Below are 19,422 nucleotides of genomic sequence, written 5' to 3' on the forward strand. Positions count from 1 at the left end.
CCAAACCAACAACAAATCACTTGACAACATTTTGAAGATCACAACGGCAATTAAAAATAATAATTAATAATAAAAAAACAGCATTGCAGTTTAGAAAACAAAGCAAAATTCCAGAGAAAACAAAAAAACAAAGCCTTTCAAAAAACAAGTGTCATCATCCAATCAGTGATGTCCCATAATCTGTTCCAGTTTCTCATTGGTTATGTCCGAATTGCCTCCTTACTCCCTAACAGCTAAAAAACTGCATAGTGACTGACACTCCAGTTTCTTTGATTTTTCAAAACTATTCGGACACCATGCTCACTAAAAATTTAAAATTTAAAGATGTTTTTTTTAGTATTTGGTTTCCTTTTTTTTAATCAGTAATGTGATCTTTCAAAAGTTTTTGTGTTGAGTGATTTGTTGATGTGATTTGAACTTCAGGGCCACCGTATTATTGTCTTACTATAAGATGAGAAGATGATAGAGAAAACACTTTGATCACCTCATTCAATGAAAAACATACATTTTTTTATGAACACTCTGAGGTGCTGCAGTTTCGGATTTCTCTCTTCAGTCCTGTTTGTGTCACTGTTCACCCCTCATACACCAGGGTTCAACACACAACCCAGAGCCTACGTTTGTCTGCGTCATCACTGCAATCCACACACCCACACACAAACACGCACAAACACTGCACACCACAGGAAGACGTCATCCATGTGTTCTACGTCTTCTTACAGGCTGTATTTTATGTATGTCAGAGCTCCTCAACCCCATCCCTGGAGATCTGCCTTCCTGCTTGTTTTCCAGTTCTTCTTGCTCCTTTTCGCTGCAGATTACCCTGGATATGGCCTGTTAAATTAATCTGCATTTGGAATCTTTTTTTGTCTTCTTTTTTTAAGTAACTCTACATTTACCATGTGTCCTCTTAATTTTTTTCTCTGGATATGCAAAAGTCTTCACTGTACAAGCATTACTTGCATCTTGACCCTCTTAACGTATGTAATCCAGTGAGGATAAATGAATGACAAATGCACATTCTAATATTCCACCTTCCTTAGCAAACAATTTTAAAGTCTCACTCCCATAATTAACCTGAGCCGTTTTCTAGTTTCTGCAGAGCGCCAGGAGTTCATTAGAAATTCGCCTTCGAGTTGTGGGCGGTAACTCCGCTCCCACATCCCGTCATCCACCTGTTTACACTCTCTACTGCTATTCCTCACATCCCCCAACCTAACATTAGATGGACAACAAATATGGCGAGTATTATCACGGCTATCCAGCCGTACAGTTTAGATCCAGATATCAGCTCAGATGAGAAAAACAAAGACGCACATGGATCTATTTGTCTGTAGGTGGATGGACTGGAGCGGGAACTTGCAGCTCGCCCTGCGCATTTTCTACATCACAAATACGATCTGTTTCAAACTGCATTTTTTTGTCTGCTACTGATTCACAACAATTTGATTTGGAAAAAAAACCTGTCAGAAATGCAATTTTCAGCTTGAATTTCTGCAGATGTGTCTTCCATCATCAAGAAAAAAGGCCACGAGAACATATTAAAAATCATGCATCATGCAAAATCATGTTTTTTGAGCTTTTAAGTGTATTATAATGTTCATTCCTCACAGAAAGCAACCCCAAAATGTTATTTTGATTCATTTATGCATCTCTGAGTATTCCTCTAAAACCCTGCTCTCAGAGCACTAACCCCTGCCAATCCACAAAAACAAGCGGGTTCTCACATTGTGACATCACAAATTAAAGAACAGCCCCTTCCAGGAAAAACCTAGCCTTCAGGCTAACACACTCAATTTCTCCACGGAGCTAGCCTTAATCGGCTAAACACTTTCTTTTCTATGCACAATAGGCACATCCATCTTTGCAAAAGTTTGGATGCTGTTTGTTTTTGTGGGGGAAACGCAAACACACTGCTGAGGTCGGTTCTAGGATGACATCATGAAATGGGCGGCACCCGTGAGAAGAGAAAGGCGGAGCTTCAGAGATCGAGTTGTCTGCCTTCCGAATTAGAAAATGAACATGTTACAACAACCAAAAACACTATTTCCATCAGAGATAGTGTTTAAATAACAAAACATCATTGAAAAATATTTGTTTGGATGATATTTTATTACTGTGGCAGTTAAACCAACATTCTTTCCAATGCAGCTTCAACAAAACACTGAAACTCTTAAAACCAAAGAGCCAAATTGATAAAAATCTCTATACAGTCAAAACCACTCAGACATGTCAGAACTTTTTCCAGAACATTTGAAAAATTTACTGCTTTTTTTGTAAACAAAGACAAATCTGGAGCAAATCTAGGAGTGGATTTCTGCTGTTTTTATTCATGCAAATTTCCCCCTTTTTGTCTTAGAAATCAACTTCAAACATACTTGCAACCAAGAAAATCGTAAAGATTCTTCTATTTTTAAGATATAATACATTTTGAGTCAATTATCCTTAAAAATATGCTGTTTACATCACATTCTGAGTAAACCTTACTGGATACAAACCAATTACTAAAACTAAAAAGGGATACAAATCTCCTCACTCTCTCAGAGAATCTGTTTTTTTAACATGTTGTCCTCATTCAAAACACATTTGGCTTATTGAGCAGCAGCATTGCAGCAGCACAGTGGTGGCATCGGCAGCTGAAAAGCGTGCTCCAAATATTCCACTAGTTAGTTGTTTTGAGGGGAAACACAGCTTTCAGGCAAACAATCAAACAGGCCAACAGTAAAGTATGTCTGGAAGCTCCACTCATAAAATATACAGCAGTTTTCATGCATTTCACAGAATAAACATATAAAATAGATTAGCAGCCATTTATTTTCTGGAACCGTAAGGTCACGTGTTCGAACCCCACAGCAAGAACAGAGTCCGGAGCTCTGAAGAACAGCACAATCCAAATGCCTTTGAAAAATCTACGGTGGAAACATAAATGCTTTTTTAAACTCTGGTGAATTTGAAACTCATTACAATTTAAATTGAAAGGAAACTACATCAGAGAAGCTGTAATATAGATATTTACAAAAATAATACTCTGACCGGCACTCAGTGAAATATTTAAAGTCAAAATTCAATTTTTCAATTTCAAACAGAAATAAACAGTCAATGATCAAGCAGAGTGACATGTTCACATGCAGAAAGAAATGTTCAAAAGCAAACAGCTGGAAGAATAATCAGCTTTAAACCAACACAACTCAAAGTATGAAAAAAGAAAAGAAATACAAAAAAATGAATGAAGGAAATATACCATTTCACGTTCACAGCTAACCTATTGAGATATAAAATAGAGACTTTTACAAGAACACTTCAACTTCACCGAGACTAACCATGAAAAAGGTCAAATACTAGCGTTTTCTAAAAGTTGGAGTCTGAGACCTGACCAGATGTTGTTGTGGAAGACTCAGCTGTATGCGTTTGGCTGGTGACTATTTGTTGAGTAATTCTGGTGGTCTTGGTCACCATGGTGACAGTTCCCTCCTCGCTGGCGTGGTGCTCTTCGGACATTTGCTGGGCGGCAAAGTCGAGTCCCGAGGCGTGGATGCAAAAGGACCCGGAGACGTCTTCCATGCCTGCGACCTCTCCTTTCCGCTCCGCCTGAGGTGAACCCTCCGGGGTTATCTGCAGGAACCCTGTGAGGAAGAGGAGAGGAAACCAGGAGAAACAAGAGGAGGAAGAAAGAGGAAGAGCAGGATGAGGAAAGATATCAAGAGCGAAAAGAATCTTTGCCTTTGGTAGCAGAGACAAAACAAGAGAGGAAACATTAATCATGTAAAAATACAAAACTATAGATAATTATGAGAGATTGCATTATCTGTACCTGATGAAAGAGGCTTAAGTGTGACCTTAGGGACTTTGAACCAAGAGGAAGACTCCCGTTCCTCAGCTTCCTTGCTTTCGCTCCACATCTGAACCTTTGCAGAACTGAACTCCAAACCATCAGGGATCTCAGATCTGTCCCTGTCCAACATTTCTGTTCTGGCATGAGATGTCACCACATCACCCGCAGACTCTGCAGGAGCAGGGAGCCCCCTGAACTCTGTCTTGACCTCCACCAGAGATGAATCCTTTTGGAATCTTGCTCCCTTGTTTTCCTCCCCTGCAGCCATTTTGCCGTAAGGACTGGTGAGCTCCACCTTTGGAAGTTTGAGTTTACCTCCAAAAGTCCCTTTATCATCCTTGTGAGGACTGGCATCTTTCTCTCCGTTGGGACTTGAGCTGTCTCCTTTGACACCAAATGACCCCGATTTTGCGGGTGAAAATTTGACTTTGGGCATTTTCATCTTTAACCCTCTTGATATCTCTTCTTCCTCGACTCTTCTTTCTGCACTTTCTGTGGCTGATTTATCTTTAGACTTCCCAAAACTGGACTTTTTCTTGGAGATCTTGACAGTGGCTTCCTCTATCTCAGTTTCAGCTTTTGTCTGCTCCTTCTGGAGGCTTGGGCCTGCAACAGAATCATCTGGTTCTGAAGGATTAACCAAAACAAACACAGCTTTCTTTACTTTGGGAATTTTAGGACCCTCATACTGGATATCTGGTCCATGGGCCAGTCTCTCTGGAGAGGAGATTGAAGGTAGAGGTATGCCAAACTTTGGGATTTTGATTTTATTTTCTGTTTGACCATCCTCTTCATCTTGAGATGTACCAATATCAAACTCTATGTCTGGGATCCTGGGGACCCTAACTTCTGCAGTGGAAGGCGAGGAACCTCCGACGTCACATTTTTTGGTCTTCAGACTAACAGTTGGTGGCGTAACTCCAGGTAACTGAACATTGACGCCATCTTTGCTGCTGTTGTGTTTGACCTGCTCTCCAGCTTCTTCTTCACTCTGTGGTTTTGCTGATGTGTCTTTACAAGTTTTCTTTTTATGCTTTCGGATCTTAAATTTAGCTCCTTTATTTTTTGGACCCTTACCTTTGCCACCGGATCCTTCCAGGGTAAGATCCAGGTCAGGTAGCTCAATTTTTTTATTGTCCTTGTTTCCCTCTTCTTTGTGAGATCCAGTTTGAAGCTCCAAGTCTTCTTTGGGACTTTTGATTTCTATTGTTGGTATTTTGAGCTTCAGACTAGCTTGGTTTCCTTCAGAGGATGAATCCAAATGCGCTCCCTGAGGCACTTTAAGCTTGCATTGAGCTTCTGCAGTTGGTAACTCAATTTCCGCTTTAGAAGATGGGACTTTTGGTATGTTTCCCTCTGGACTAGTGACATCCATCTCTATTGCTGATGAGGAGGTACCTCTACTCCTACCTTTAGGTAGTGAAATGTCAACTTTTGGAAACTTCATGTGGGGGAGTTTGATGTGTCCTCCCTCTGCTTTGGCAGCAGCCATGCTTGGATCTCCTTTTATGTCCACATCAAGGCCTTCAACCAAGGACCTTCCTTTGGGAAGAGAAAAGTCCTCTTTGGCCATCTTGAACTTTTTTCTCTCACCCTTAATATCTGGGCTGTTATCGTTAGTCTGCCCTCTTGGCAGTGAAATGTCTACTGAGGGCAATGTCATGTGAGAAATGTTTGATTTTCCTTCTCTTTCAGTCTCTAGCTCTGCTCCATCAATTTTGTCAGATTTCCCTCTGGGTAGAGTGATGTTAACATGGGGCATTTTTATATGAGGACCTTGACCTCCTTCTGCTTCTGCATTAGGACCAGGAATTTTTCCTGTTGGTATTGAAATGTCAACAGAAGGCATCCTAACTTTTCCTTCCTCCCGCTCAGTTTTCAATTTTGGGATGTCTTTTCCTTTGGGTAAGGAGAATTCAATGTTTGGCATTTTCACGTGAGGCATTTGGAATTTTGGTCCTTCTTCTCCTTTTAATTGGACATTTGGATCAACTGAAGGCATTTTCATGTAAAGAGTCGTGCATTTTTCTTCTCCATCTCCTCTTTCAACATGTGGAGCATCAGCTTTTCTTTTGGGCAATGAAATGTCAACATAGGGTAAGCTGATGTGAGGCATTTTCAAACCACCCCTTTCTCCCGTTGACTCTACCTCTGGACCCTCCATGTGACCCTTGGGCAGAGGGATATCAACATCTGGCCTTTTCCAAATAGGCATCTTAAATTTTCCTCCTGAGCTTTCTTCTACTTCCGTATCTTTTCCTGTTGAAAGTGAAATATCAATGGGAGGTGTGCTGACATTGGGGGTCTTTAGTTTTCCGCCTTTGTCTTTGATCTCCATCTGTGAATCTTTAGTCCTTCTTTTTGGAAAAGAGACATCAAAATCTGGCATTTTCATGTGTGGCAGTTTGACTTTTCCTTCTCCTTCTACACCCATTTCCATCTCAGGTGTGTTGTTGCCCTTGAGCTTTCCTTTTGGAAGGGAGATGTCAACAGAGGGCATTTTAAAACTTCTCTCTGAATCCCAATCTGTTTTACCATCTGGAGTCTCCAAATCAGATGCATAAACATCAGCCGTTTTCAACTTTCCTCTTCCTTGAATGTCAACATTTGGTCCTTCTAACTTATTATTTGTTCCTTCAGAAATGTTAACATTTGGCATTTTGATGTCAGGCATCCGCAATCTTACATCTCCTTCTGCATCAACGTTCAGTGCTTTTCCAGTTTTTGGTTTTGGAAGTGTTATATCAACAGAAGGCATTTTAACATAGGGCATGTTAAATTTCCCCCTGTCAACATCTACTTCAACATCTGGTAAAACAGATTTTCCTTTAGGAATATCTATGTCTACTGATGGCATTTTGATCTGAGGAATTTTGAATTTTCCTTCTCCTTTTACATCCATATCTGGTTTTTCAATCTTTTGAGACTTTCCTTTGGGTAAGGACACATCTGGGTCTACTTTGGGAATGGAATCATCAATTTTGGGCATCTTAGGGACTTTGAGGTTTCCTTCATAGCCTCTGATGTCAGCTTCTGAAACATCAACTTCTGCTTTTGGTAGAACAACCTCAGTATCTGGTGTCTTGGTTTCTTGTAGTGACAGCTCAACAGAGGGCATCTTGAGTTTGGTCTTAGTTTCAACTTCACCCACTGGTTTACCTAAATCCTTCTCTTTAGAGCCCAATCCTGGCATGGAGAACTTTGGAAGTTTGATGGTTACATCAGGTGCGTGAAAACCACCTTTCCCATCTGCCTCCACTCTCATATCCCCCTCTTTCTCCGGAAGCTTAGCTGTTGGTGATGAGATTTTGAACTTTGGAAGTTTTACCTTGTATTTTGTCTTGTCACTAGAACCCTCAACACTGATTTTTTGTGTTTGAATGTCAACATTTTCTTTTTTCCCTTTGACATCAACATCAGGACAAGACACTGACACGTCTGGATCCTTTTTGGATAATCGAAATGATGGTATTTTGATTTTGTTTTTTTTTACTTTGACTTTTCCTTCATCATCAAATTCAACTGATGGTGTCTTTACCTCTCCTTCCACATCAGGGGGACTGATGAAAACTTCTGATTTTGAAATCTGCAATTCACTGCTCTTTGACTTTCCACCAAACCTGGGGAAAGTAAAACTTGGGGCTTTGAGTGACACATCAGGTAGGTCAAAGCTGCCTCCTGACAAAGGCCTACCACCCTCTGCTTTTAAGAGTTGTACTTCAACTTCGTCACCTATTGATTTGGTTAGGCCAAAGTCCAGATCTACCTTTGGAGCTGAAATATCAACTGTTGGTAGTTTGACTGTGGGAAGCTTTAGGGATGCTCCAGGATTGTCTACACTGCCTGTGTTTATGGATGCATCTGTAGCTTTTATCTTGGGTGGTTTTAACTGTCCTTTGATACCTGACATCTGCACATCTGCTGAGGCATCAGGACCACTGGTGTCAACTTTGAGGCCTCGTCCTTTTGAACCAGAGGGGAGGCTGAGATCAAAATCTACTTTAGGCAAATGTAAGTCAATGCTTGGCATGTGGAGTCCCATAGCTTTTTTGATATCTCCCTCCATTTTCCTTTCTCCTTTAGAAAAATCTACAGCTGGTTCAGTAATTTTTCCCTTCATCTCTGGCCCTTTCACTATGACATCCCCTGCCAGCTTGATCTGTGGAAATGAAACATCCACTTTGGGCATCTTGACTTGGCCTCTTTTTTCTGGACCTTCCAAGTTGAGGTCAGCATCAACCTCTCCTCTGGGGAGTGAGAAGTCAATGTCTGGGATTTTTCCACCCTTAACCTCAGGACCTTTAATATGTATCTCTGGTTCATTGGTTTTAATCTTAGGTAGAGAAATGTCAATGGCCGGTAGGTGGAACTTTCCTCTTTTTCCAGTGTGGCCTTCAAGTTCAGCATCACCTTTTGCTTTTCCTTTTGGAAGTGAGATATCAATGTCTGGCATTTCAATCTTCCCGACATTGATGTCTGGACCTATGACTTTGACATTTGCCTCTGGGAGACTGACCTTTGGTAATTTGGGCATTTTGTATTTACCACCCTTCACCTCAGGTCCTTGAATCTCAGAGTCCCCCTCAGGTTTTGGAAGTGAAACATCAAGAGTTGGCATTTTCACATCTCCTCTTTCCACTTCAGGACTCTGGAGATTAACATCTGTGACTGGGGTCTTTATTTTAGGGAATGGCATGTCACCCCTGACTTCAGGTCCTTCAACATTAACATTGAGTCCTTTAGTTTTCATTTTAGGAAGTGTTAAATCCAGTGAGGGCATGTGAAACTTGTTGTCCTTGCCAGTGTCCACATCAACTCCCAAGTCTGTTGTCCCTTTTGGGACTGAGATATCGACACTCTGCATTTCAGCTTTTCCTTTCAGATCTGGTCCTTCTACGCTTGCATCAAACTTTGGCAGACTAACTTTTGGTAAGGACAAATCAAATTTGGGCATTTTGAACTTACCCACCTTCATGTCAGGACCCTCAACCTCAATGTCACCTTCTGTTTTTGGGAGTGCAATATCGACTTTTGGCAGACTAAGTTTTCCTCCCTTCACTTCTGGGCCTTGGAGGTTGAAATCCACATCTGGAGATTTAACTTCAGGGAGTGATATGTCACCCTTGACTTCAGGTCCTTCAATATTAACATCAAACCCCTTTCCTTTCATTTTAGGAAGTGAGATGTCCAGTGAAGGCATGTGAAATTTGCTTCCCTTGCCAGTGTCCACATCAACTCCCAAGTTTGTTGTCCCTTTTGGGACCGAGATATCGACACTCTGTATTTCAGCTTTTCCTTTCAGATCTGGTCCTTCTACGCTTGCATCAAACTTTGGCAGACTAACTTTTGGTAAGGACAAATCAAATTTGGGCATTTTGAACTTACCACCCTTTATGTCAGGACCCTCAACCTCAATGTCACCTTCTGTTTTTGGGAGTGCAATATCGACATTTGGCAAACTAAGGGTTCCTCCCTCCACTTCTGAGCCTCGGAGGTTGAAATCCACATCTGGAGACCTAACTTCGGGGAGTGATATGTCACCCTTGACTTCAGGTCCTTCAACATTAACATCAAACTTCTTTCCTTTCATTTTAGGAAGTGAGATGTCGAGTGAAGGCATGTAAAACTTGCCAGTGTCCACATCAACTCCAAAGTCTGTTGTCCCTTTTGGGACTGACATTTCGACACTTCGGATTTCAGCTTTTCCTTTCAGATCTGGTCCCTCTACGCTGGCATCAAACTTTGGCAGACTAACCTTTGGTAAGGACACATCAAATTTGGGCATTTTGAACTTACCACCCTTCATTTCAGGACCCTCAACCTCAAAGTCACCCTCTATTTTTGGGAGAGCAACATTGACTTTTGGCAGACTAAGTTTTCCTCCCTCCACTTCTGTGCCTTGGAGGTTGAAATCCACATCTGGGGACCTAACTTCGGGGAGTGATATGTCACCCTTGACTTCAGGTCCCTCAATATTAACATCAAACCCCTTTGCTTTTATTTTAGGAAGTGAGATGTCCAGTGAAGGCATGTGAAACGTACTGCCCTTGCCAGTGTCCACATCAACTTCCACATCTGTTGTTGCTTTTGGGACTGAGATATCGACACTCTGCATTTCAGCTTTTCCTTTCAGATCTGGTCCTTCTACGCTTGCATCAAACTTTGGCAGACTAACTTTTGGTAAGGACAAATCAAATTTGGGCATTTTGAACTTACCACCCTTTATGTCAGGACCTTCAACCTCAAAGTCACCTTCTGGTTTTGGGAGTGCAACATCAGTGGTTGATTTTGGAACTGAGATATAAACACTCGGCATTTCAGCTTTTCCTTTCAGATCTGGTCCTTCTACGCTGGCATCAAACTTTGGCAGACTAACTTTTGGTAAGAACACATCAAATTTTGGCATTTTGAACTTGCCACCCTTCATTTCTGGACCCTCAACCTCAAAATCACCTTGGACCTCTCCTTTTGGAAGGGAGATGTTTCCCTTTGCATTTTTGATGTTTCCTTCAACTTCAGGACCTTTCAGACTGACATCTATGTCAGGAGACTTCAGTTTTGGCCCAGACACATCAAGAGATGGAATTTTAATCTGCCCTCCTTTAACTTTAGGACTCTCGACATGTACCTCTGCTCCTTTGGTTTTCATTTTAGGAAGGGTAATGTCAATGGCAGGCATATAAAACTTTCCCCCTTTGTGAGAACTTCCTGTGGTTTCAATGTCTCCTTTTCCTTTTCCTTTAGGGAGTGACAAATCAATGTCTGGCATCTCAATCTTCCTTCCTTTGATATCTGGACCTTCAATTTTACTATCACCATCTGTAAGAGCCATTTTAGATAGTGAGACATCAAATGTAGGAGTTGTACATTCACTCTCTTTTATGCAAGATCCTTCAACATTTAGGGTTCCTTGTAAATTTTCTTTTGGAATTGAAATTTCACCTTTGCATTTAAGCCCTTCAGTTTCCTTTCCTTTAACTTTTATCTTGGGAAGGGAAAAATCAATTGAGGGTAAATGGAATTTGCCGGTTTTTCCACTATGTCCCTCAATGTTCACATTTCCCTTGACTTTCTCTTCAGGGAGTGAAATCTTGGAATTTGTCTTGTCAGTTTTTCCTTCTGCATCAATGCCTTCAACTTTCCCTTCCACCTTTAGTTCAAACTTTGGAAGTGAAACATCCACTTTGGGCATCTTGACTTGGCCTCTTCTTTCTGGACCTTCCAAGTTGAGGTCAGCATCGACCTCTCCTCTGGGGAGTGAGAAGTCAATGTCTGGGATTTTTCCACCCTTAACCTCAGGACCTTTAATATGTATCTCTGGTTCATTGGTTTTAATCTTAGGTAGAGAAATGTCAATGGCAGGCAGGTGGAACTGTCCTCTTTTTCCAGTGTGTCCTTCAAGTTCAGCATCACCTTTTGCTTTTCCTTTTGGAAGTGAGATGTCAATGTCTGGCATTTCAATCTTCCCGACATTGATATCTGGACAATTAACTTTCACATCTTCCTCTGGGAGACTGACCTTTGGTAATTTGGGCATTTTGAACTTACCCCCCTTCATGTCAGGACCCTCAACCTCAAAGTCACCTTCAGTTTTTGGGAATGCAACATCGACATTTGGCAGACTAATATATCCTCCTACAACTTCAGGACCTTTGATGTTGACATCCACATCTGGGGATTTAACTTCAGAGAGTGACATGTCACCCTTGACTTCAGGTCCTTCAACATTAACATTGAGTCCTTTACTTTTCATTTTAGGAAGTGTTATATCTAGTGAGGGCATGTGAAACTTGCTGTCCTTGCCAGTGTCCACGTCAACTCCCAAGTCTGTTGTCCCTTTTGCGACTGAGATATCGACACTCTGCATTTCAGCTTTTCCTTTCAGATCTGGTCCTTCTACGCTGGCATCAAACTTTGGCAGACTAACTTTTGGTAAGGACACATCAAATTTGGGCATTTTGAACTTACCCCCCTTAATGTCAGGACCCTCAACCTCAAAGTCACCTTCTGTTTTTGGGAGTGCAATATCGACTTTTGGCAGACTAAGTTTTCCTCCCTCCACTTCTGGGCCTTGGAGGTTGAAATCCACATCTGGGGACCTAACTTCGGGGAGTGATATGTCACCCTTGACTTCAGGTCCCTCAATGTTAACATCAAACCCCTTTGCTTTCATTTTAGGAAGTGAGATGTCCAGTGAAGGCATGTGAAACTTACTGCCCTTACCAGTGTCCACATCAACTCCCACATCTGTGGTTGCTTTTGGGACTGAGATATCGACACTCGGCATTTCAGCTTTACCTTTCAGATCTGGTCCCTTTACATTGGCATCAAACTTTGGCAGACTAACTTTTGGTAAGGAAACATCAAATTTGGGCATTTTGAACTTACCATCCTTCATGTCAGGAACCTCAACCTCAAAGTCACCTTTAGTTTTTGGGAATGCAACATCGACATTTGGCAGACTAATATATCCTCCTACAACTTCAGGACCTTTGATGTTGACATCCACATCTGGGGATTTAACTTCAGAGAGTGACATGTCACCCTTGACTTCAGGTCCTTCAACATTAACATTGAGTCCTTTAGTTTTCATTTTAGGAAGTGTTATATCCAGTGAGGGCATGTGAAACTTGCTGCCCTTGCCAGGGTCCACATCAACTCCCAAGTCTGTTGTTCCTTTTGGGACTGAGATATCGACACTCGGCATTTCAGCTTTTCCTTTCAGATCTGGTCCTTCAACGCTGGCATCAATCTTTGACAGACTAACTTTTGGTAAGGACACATCAAATTTGGGCATTTTGAACTTGCCACCCTTCATGTCAGGACCCTCAACCTCCAAATCACCTTGGACCTCTCCCTTTGGAAGGGAGATGTCTCCCTTTGGCTTTTTGATCTTTCCTTCAACTTCAGGACCTTTCAGACTGTCATCTATGTCAGGAAACTTCAGTTTGGGCTCAGACACATGAAGAGATGGCATTTTAATCTGCCCTCCTTTAACTTCAGGACTCTCGACATGTACCTCTGCTCCTTTGGTTTTCATTTTAGGAAGGGTAATGTCAATGGCAGGCATATGAAACTTTCCCCCTTTGTGAGAACTTCCTGTGGTTTCAATGTCTCCTTTTCCTTTTCCTTTAGGGAGTGACAAATCAATGTCTGGCATCTCAATCTTCCTTCCTTTGATATCTGGACATTCAATCTTAACATCACCTCCTGGAAGAGCTACTTTTGGCGACGAAATATGTAGATTTGTAGTTTCTGGGGGTTTTATGTCAACATGGAGTTCTTTTGCTTGCATTTTTGGAGGAGAGAAATCCACTGTTGGAAGTTTGCCACCCAAATCAACATCTTCCTTTATCTTTCCTTTTGCTGTTGAAATGTCAACCTCTGGTTTGCCTTCTGGCAGGTTCTTGTTTGAAAATGAAATGTCAAATTTGGGCATTTTAAATTTTCCCCCTTTTACCTCAGGAACTCCAACATTTGTGTCTACCTCTACCTTGCCTTCGGAGAGGGAAACATCAGTGTCTGGCATTTGAATTTTTTCCTCAACACCTCCTGTTTTGACCTCCAATCCCTTAGTTTTTATCCTAGGAAGGGAGAAATCAACAGAGGGGATGTGGAATTTTTTACCTTTACCTCCATCTATTTCGATATCAATCTCAGCTTTTCCTTTTGAAAGCGGAATGTCGATGTCTGGCATCTTCATTTTCTTGATCTTTAGGTCAGGCTTTTTCATTTTCCCTGCACTATCAGGAAAGTTTACTTTTGGTATTGCAATGTCAAATTTGGGCATTTGTAATTTTTCCAAGTTCCCTTCAGGAGTTTCAACACTCATGCCAACCTTTCCGTTTGTTTCTGGAAGTAAACCCTCCACACCTGGTACATTTATTTGACCTCCTTTGACATTTGGACCTCCAAGGCTAACATTTGCCTCAGGAAATTCTTTGTCAGGCAGTGTAATATCACATGACGGTAACTTTCCTTCTTCACCTTCAGGTCCTTTCACATCTATACTCACTTCTTTTGATTTGATTTTAGGAAGGTTTATGTTGATAGTCGGCATGTGAAATTTGGACCCCTTAGCTTTATGGCCATCAACGTCAACATCTAGTTTTCCTTCAGGGGGTATAATGTCAAGAGATGGTTTTTCCATTTGTCCTTTAGTCTCTGGTCCTTCAAACTTGACTTCACCTTCTGGCAGATTTAGTTTTGGAAGAGAAATATCAATCTTTGGCAATTTGAATTTTTCAGTTTTTCTCTCAAGACCATCAACATTTATATCAGCACTCAACTCTCCTTTAGGAACATCAAAATCACAGGATGCCATTTCTTTGTTTCCATCTTTTCCAGAGTGAATTTCAGTATGAAAGGCTCCCTGTGTTTTTCCTCTTGGAAGCGAGAGGTCAATTTTGGGCATTTCAAACTTTGCACCTTTGACTTTGGGACCTTGGAAATTCCCTTCACCCTCTGGGAATTTCATTCCATGTAACCTGAATTCACCTTCTTTTCCATCACTCTCAAGATCAAAATTACCTTCAAATGTTCCTTGAACAGGTGAGATCTCAATAGTTGGTGCTTTTATTTCACCGCCTTTTAGTTTTGGCAGTTCAACATCAACGTCCTCACCTCGTTTTCTTATCTGAGGCAGGGATACATCAAAAGAAGGCATCTGGAACTTTTCTCCTTTGACCTCAGGTTCTCTGATATTCATCTCCCCTTCTTTGATTTTCCCCTTCTGGAGAGAAATATCACAGGTTGGCATCTTGAATTTTCCCCCATCACTGTCACCTTTGACCTTGTTGCCTGAACTGGGAAGTGAAAGGTTTAGATCAGGACCTTCTAGAGTCACATCTCCTTTAGGAAGCTTCATTTTTGGAAGACAAATATCAACAGAAGGTAATGTGAATTTCCCTCCTTTTACTTTTCCTTCAATGTCACCCATTGGTTTTAAGGAAACATCTCCAGATGCCACCTCCATTTTCTGTCCGTGTAAGTCAACTCCAGCTTCAGTTGACCCCATCTGAGGGAGTTTAATATTGACTGGAGGCATTGTGAATTTTCCGCCTTTTGCAGAAGGGCCCTCTATTTCAATATTTCCTTTCATCTTTGCTGTCGGCAGAGATGCATCATTGGAGGGTAATTGGATTTCAACTCCACTCATCATCTCAGGGCCTTCTATGGGACCCTCTGCTTGTTTCAGCTTTGGCATCAACACATCAACGGTAGGCATTTTGAATTTGCCTTCTTTCCCAGCTTGTCCTTCCACTTCAAAGCCTCCCTGGATGTTGCCTTTGGGTGGAGAAAATTTCACCTCTGGCATTTTAAGCTTACCTCCTTTGGTGCTTACCTCCACTTTGTTTCTTTTCATTTTAGGGAGCGAGACTTCCATTGATGGCAGCTGAGACGCTGCTCCGTCATCATCAGTTGTTCCTGCTTTGCCTATGGGGAGGTTCAGATCTACTTTGGGCATCTTGAAGTTCCCTTCTTCTTCCTTATCTGATGACTTCATATCAGGGAAAGTTGGATCAAACTCTGGCATTTTGAACTTTCCATCTCCACCAACGTAACAGCCCATGTCCACATCTCCGCCCCCAGACTTCATCTGTGGTAAAGAAATGTCCACAGAAGGTAGACTGATTTTTCCTCCTACGCCTGGACCTTCGACACCAGCAAACCCTGTCTTTGGTAAGGAGATGTCAACCTTTGGCATAGAGATTTTGAGCCCTTTGAACATGCCCTCCACTTCATCTGGTACCTTCTGTTTGGCGTTTAATTGCAAATCCATCTCTGATCCAGAGACTTCAACATCAGGCATATTGACACATGCCTTTACTCCAGACTCCGGGAGTGAAACATCAGCGTCAAACGTACCCTTTACTTTTGGTAAGGAGATCTCAACGGAGGGAATCTGAACAGAAGCAGCTCCTCCTGAGAGATCGCCTTCCACTTTTGGCATTCGGATGTCGGGACCCTCTGGAAGCTGTATCTTGTCATCTCCTTTCATTTCTGCCTTTGGAGTTTTGACCTGAAGAGCAGAGTCAATCTCATCTGAATGACGCGAGAGTCTAACTTTGGGAAGTTTGAGTTTTGGCATTCTGAGTTTAGCATCTCCCTTGCTAATGTCAGCATGAACTTTCCCCCCGGCTGCATCAGCTTCTCTTCTGACATCTCCTTTTGGTGCTTTGCTTTCTGAGGTTTCCTCCACAGTGGACACAGATCCACCAGCTTTTCCTGAAGGTAGTGCAAACTCCACATCAGGACTTTTCAACTTTAAGCCTCTTTTCTCCACATCTTTAACACTGGAAACATCAAATTCCACTGAAGGGGGGTGGATTCTTACTTCTGGAGGCTTCCGCTCCAGAGATCCAGTTTGAGCAGAACCTGACTTGTTGTGTTTAGACTTGGGAAATGCAATCCCAAACTTGTGCCCCTTTCCTTTGGTTTTCACTTCTGCTCCACTTGTTTCTGGTGGAAAGATGTTTTCGTCCACTTCAAGTCGTCTTATTCCCAGTTTTCCACCTGGAACTGCTCCAGTGTAACTCTTGGTTTTCATGTGAGGAAACCTGAAAAATAAAATCAAGAGAAAATAAAATAAAAGAGAGTTTGGAACTTTTTCTTCTACTTTTCTTTGAAGAACCAACAAAACGCCACTTGCTGTTCTGCTCACCACACCATGTGGCCAAGAAATACAAACTGCACTGCAGAAAAGTCCACCAATTTAAATAAAAAATATTCAACTACAGTAGCTCTTAGTTTCGTGCACCCTGTGAACTGTATTTTCATTCTTCATTGAAGCATTAACAGCTATTCAAAAACATCTAAAACCGAACTCAAAATAAAGACGTAAGAATTTCAGCCAAGCCTATAAATTCTTTACAGGTGCAAAACATTTTTGGAATTTCTGATCAACATATGATAAAGTAAGGCTGGTATCCGATATCAGCTGTGACATTTATTTATTTTTTATAGCAAACAAGGTTTTCTTTATCCTTTTGCATTTAAAGATGTAATGTGTTAAACTGCATTCTAAATAGGGCACGAAAAGACTCACTAATTGTTTTTTGGTTTTGCAGGATCCTAATTCAACTTCCACATTGAGGCTTGTTCGAAACCAAAAGTACATGGAGCCAAAGCACTTAACCGCTAGTTAACCTGTAAAAAATGCCCATCCTGTTTCGTTCACTTTAAAAATAAAACTAATCAAAATGAGAAATAACCACAGAAACTATTTGGGGTATTTTCATATCTGTGTGCATTTTAATACCCAACCTAATTGTATTGTGGAACCCTTTTTCTCATTTTTATTTATTTATTTAAGATTGAAATTGTGCTACAATTAGGTCATAGCTGTCAGACTAACCTGTGTCTGTCCACATTTGAACCCTACAACCACCTCAGTTAGTTCTAACTTGTGTTAACATATATACAGTTTTTCTCAGTCGCTTTAGTACAACAGATCAGAATGAAATTCCCAAAACTATTTGTTCAATCTTCATATCATGATGTCACTTGTGCACATCATATAAGCAGTTTATCACTTCTTTGAACAAGTTGCAATTGCTTTGGTACATCCATGCAAATGATTATGTACAATTCTCTGCTCTTTGCTACATTATCAATTGTTTATGTCATGTTGATCAAAATGTCTTATATAGTTCACTGTGCAATAGTCTGACTCCTCAAAACACCTAGTCATTAGTTCATCGTATAAGTCATTAACTGCAAAATGGTTGACCAAGTTTTCATAATGTGACAAACATATTTCGCTGCATTGCAAGAGAGGATATTCGCTGTGATGTGGATGAGAATTTGTGGCCTAACATACAGGAACGACAAGAGGTGTAGGAAGACCACACCAATTCCTACTGCACTGCCTGTACTGTTGGACAGAATATTGTCCTATCTTTTTTTCCCCTTTGTGTTACTGTTTGCAGTGGGTTTTTTCTATGTTGGTATGACATGGTCTGTCAAAAAATTACAATATGAACAATAAAAGTGTAAATGTGAATCTTGTCCAGTCTCTTGCAATCAAACAAAAAAGGTGTAACTTCCATTTTATAATAATTGTCATCCAAACTTTAGCCATAGTTTACATCAGAACCTCCCTCTAAAGCACACAGTTATATTGACAACATGACTAAGTCATTTGACTGTCTTGTTCGTAGACAATGACTCAAGGACTTGACATCCTGATGGCACTGACATGTTCAATGATATAAAGACTTAGTTTTGAGAGATGAACTAAAGATTTTGAGCAAGTTACAGGCTTTTGCAAGAAATCCATAGTGTTTTGCTGTTTGTACAAATTGTTTTGAGAAATGCACACACGTATTTGCAAACTTCAATTCTGATCTGAGAATTGTACTAAATCGACTGAGAAAAACTGTAAAACAGCTTCAGTGAAGTCACATCCTGTCAATGTACAGTATCATTAACCCTTCTTTTAGGCTTTGAACAATGGCAAAAAGCACGAAACAACAATAATAACTTACATTTTAAATGTGCTCGCCCATCCTTCCCTAATCCATTTTAGTCTCTTCCTTATTTGAATTCGTCCTGATTAATTTCCCTGGTTGTAGTTGGCCAATGTTCTTTTTTTTAAGTATTTTTTTGTTTGTAATTGCGTCAGTTAGTTGTTTGAATGTCATGTCTAGTGAATTCTACAGCTTTTTTCTTCTCTGACTTCCTTCTTCTGAAGCAGAGGACAAAATATTTGAATGAATTAGACAGAATTTTAATTTGGCTTTTAAACTTAAACGTTAAGATTTTCCAAATCAACCAAATACCCAAATTTTAGTAGTTGTGACTGAGTTGTTAGTGTGTTCTCTGTTGCTTTTTTGCTAAAAATTATGATAGCAACAAGACGTGGGTAGAGAAAGTTTTTTTCCCAAAACTTCAGAGCTATAACTAAAATATGGAAGAATAAAAGAACAAACCCAAAGAGTGACAGTGAAAGAAATCTCCTACTTCCAATGTTTTTACCATTTCTTTTATGAGATACTTAATGTGAGCTTTCCTTTTGATGGATTTCAAGACTAAAGTCGATTTGTAGTGGAGACTGTAGAAAAAATGTCTTCCTGTGATCCAAAACAAACCAACTATGACCACAGTGGTTAGTTCTTCACATGTTTATGCAACACAAGCAACATTTGATTAGTTTTTTCACACAAATATTATATTTTTATTACATACTGCAAGGCTTAGAAAGCTCATCAGCCAGACTAAATACACTAATGACATGAATCAGAGGTGTCCTATTGACCTGTACCATGTTGCAAAAAATACATACTTTTGGAGATAATCCCAATGTTTCCTACAAATGATCAAAAAACACAACCTGATCCGTTTCTTTCCCTTCCCCACGACTGGCTCTGCCTCATTGACACCCTTCCTCTGTCTGAATGTGGGGAGTGAAAACTCCACGTCCACATCGCCGGCTTCCAGGCTGGGCGGGGTTCCCTCCATCACCACATCCTCTTTGTTCTTCTCCTTCAGCCTCTTCAGGCCGAAGCGACCTCCTCTCCTCCTCTGAGTCTTGAAGAGCTTGGTGCCCTTCACACTCTGGAACAAACGACAAATGAAATCTGGAAAGC

General features: G+C 40.9%; 1 protein-coding gene across 5 annotated transcripts in view; it reads right to left on the reverse strand.

The window, feature by feature from the left end:
• Window positions 1–2,093: 2,093 nt before the first annotated feature.
• LOC101164989 (neuroblast differentiation-associated protein AHNAK) overlaps window positions 2,094–19,422 on the reverse strand; it is a 40,526-nt gene continuing 23,197 nt past the window's right edge. For 3 of the 5 annotated variants that reach the window (XM_023961953.1, XM_023961950.1, XM_023961955.1), the window contains exons 7-9: window positions 19,167–19,390; window positions 3,812–16,392; window positions 2,094–3,623 (exon numbers count right to left, since the gene is read on the reverse strand). In XM_023961953.1, the coding sequence (XP_023817721.1) occupies window positions 3,349–3,623; window positions 3,812–16,392; window positions 19,167–19,390 (13,080 nt within the window). In that variant the 3' untranslated portion in view covers window positions 2,094–3,348. Of the gene's footprint in view, window positions 3,721–3,811; window positions 16,393–19,166; window positions 19,391–19,422 lie in introns of all 5 variants that reach the window. The other 2 variants (XM_011482247.2, XM_023961954.1) reach the window with 2 other exon arrangements.

The sequence above is a fragment of the Oryzias latipes genome, chromosome 13 (genome assembly GCF_002234675.1).
Source record: "Oryzias latipes chromosome 13, ASM223467v1".
Lineage (NCBI taxonomy): Eukaryota > Metazoa > Chordata > Actinopteri > Beloniformes > Adrianichthyidae > Oryzias > Oryzias latipes.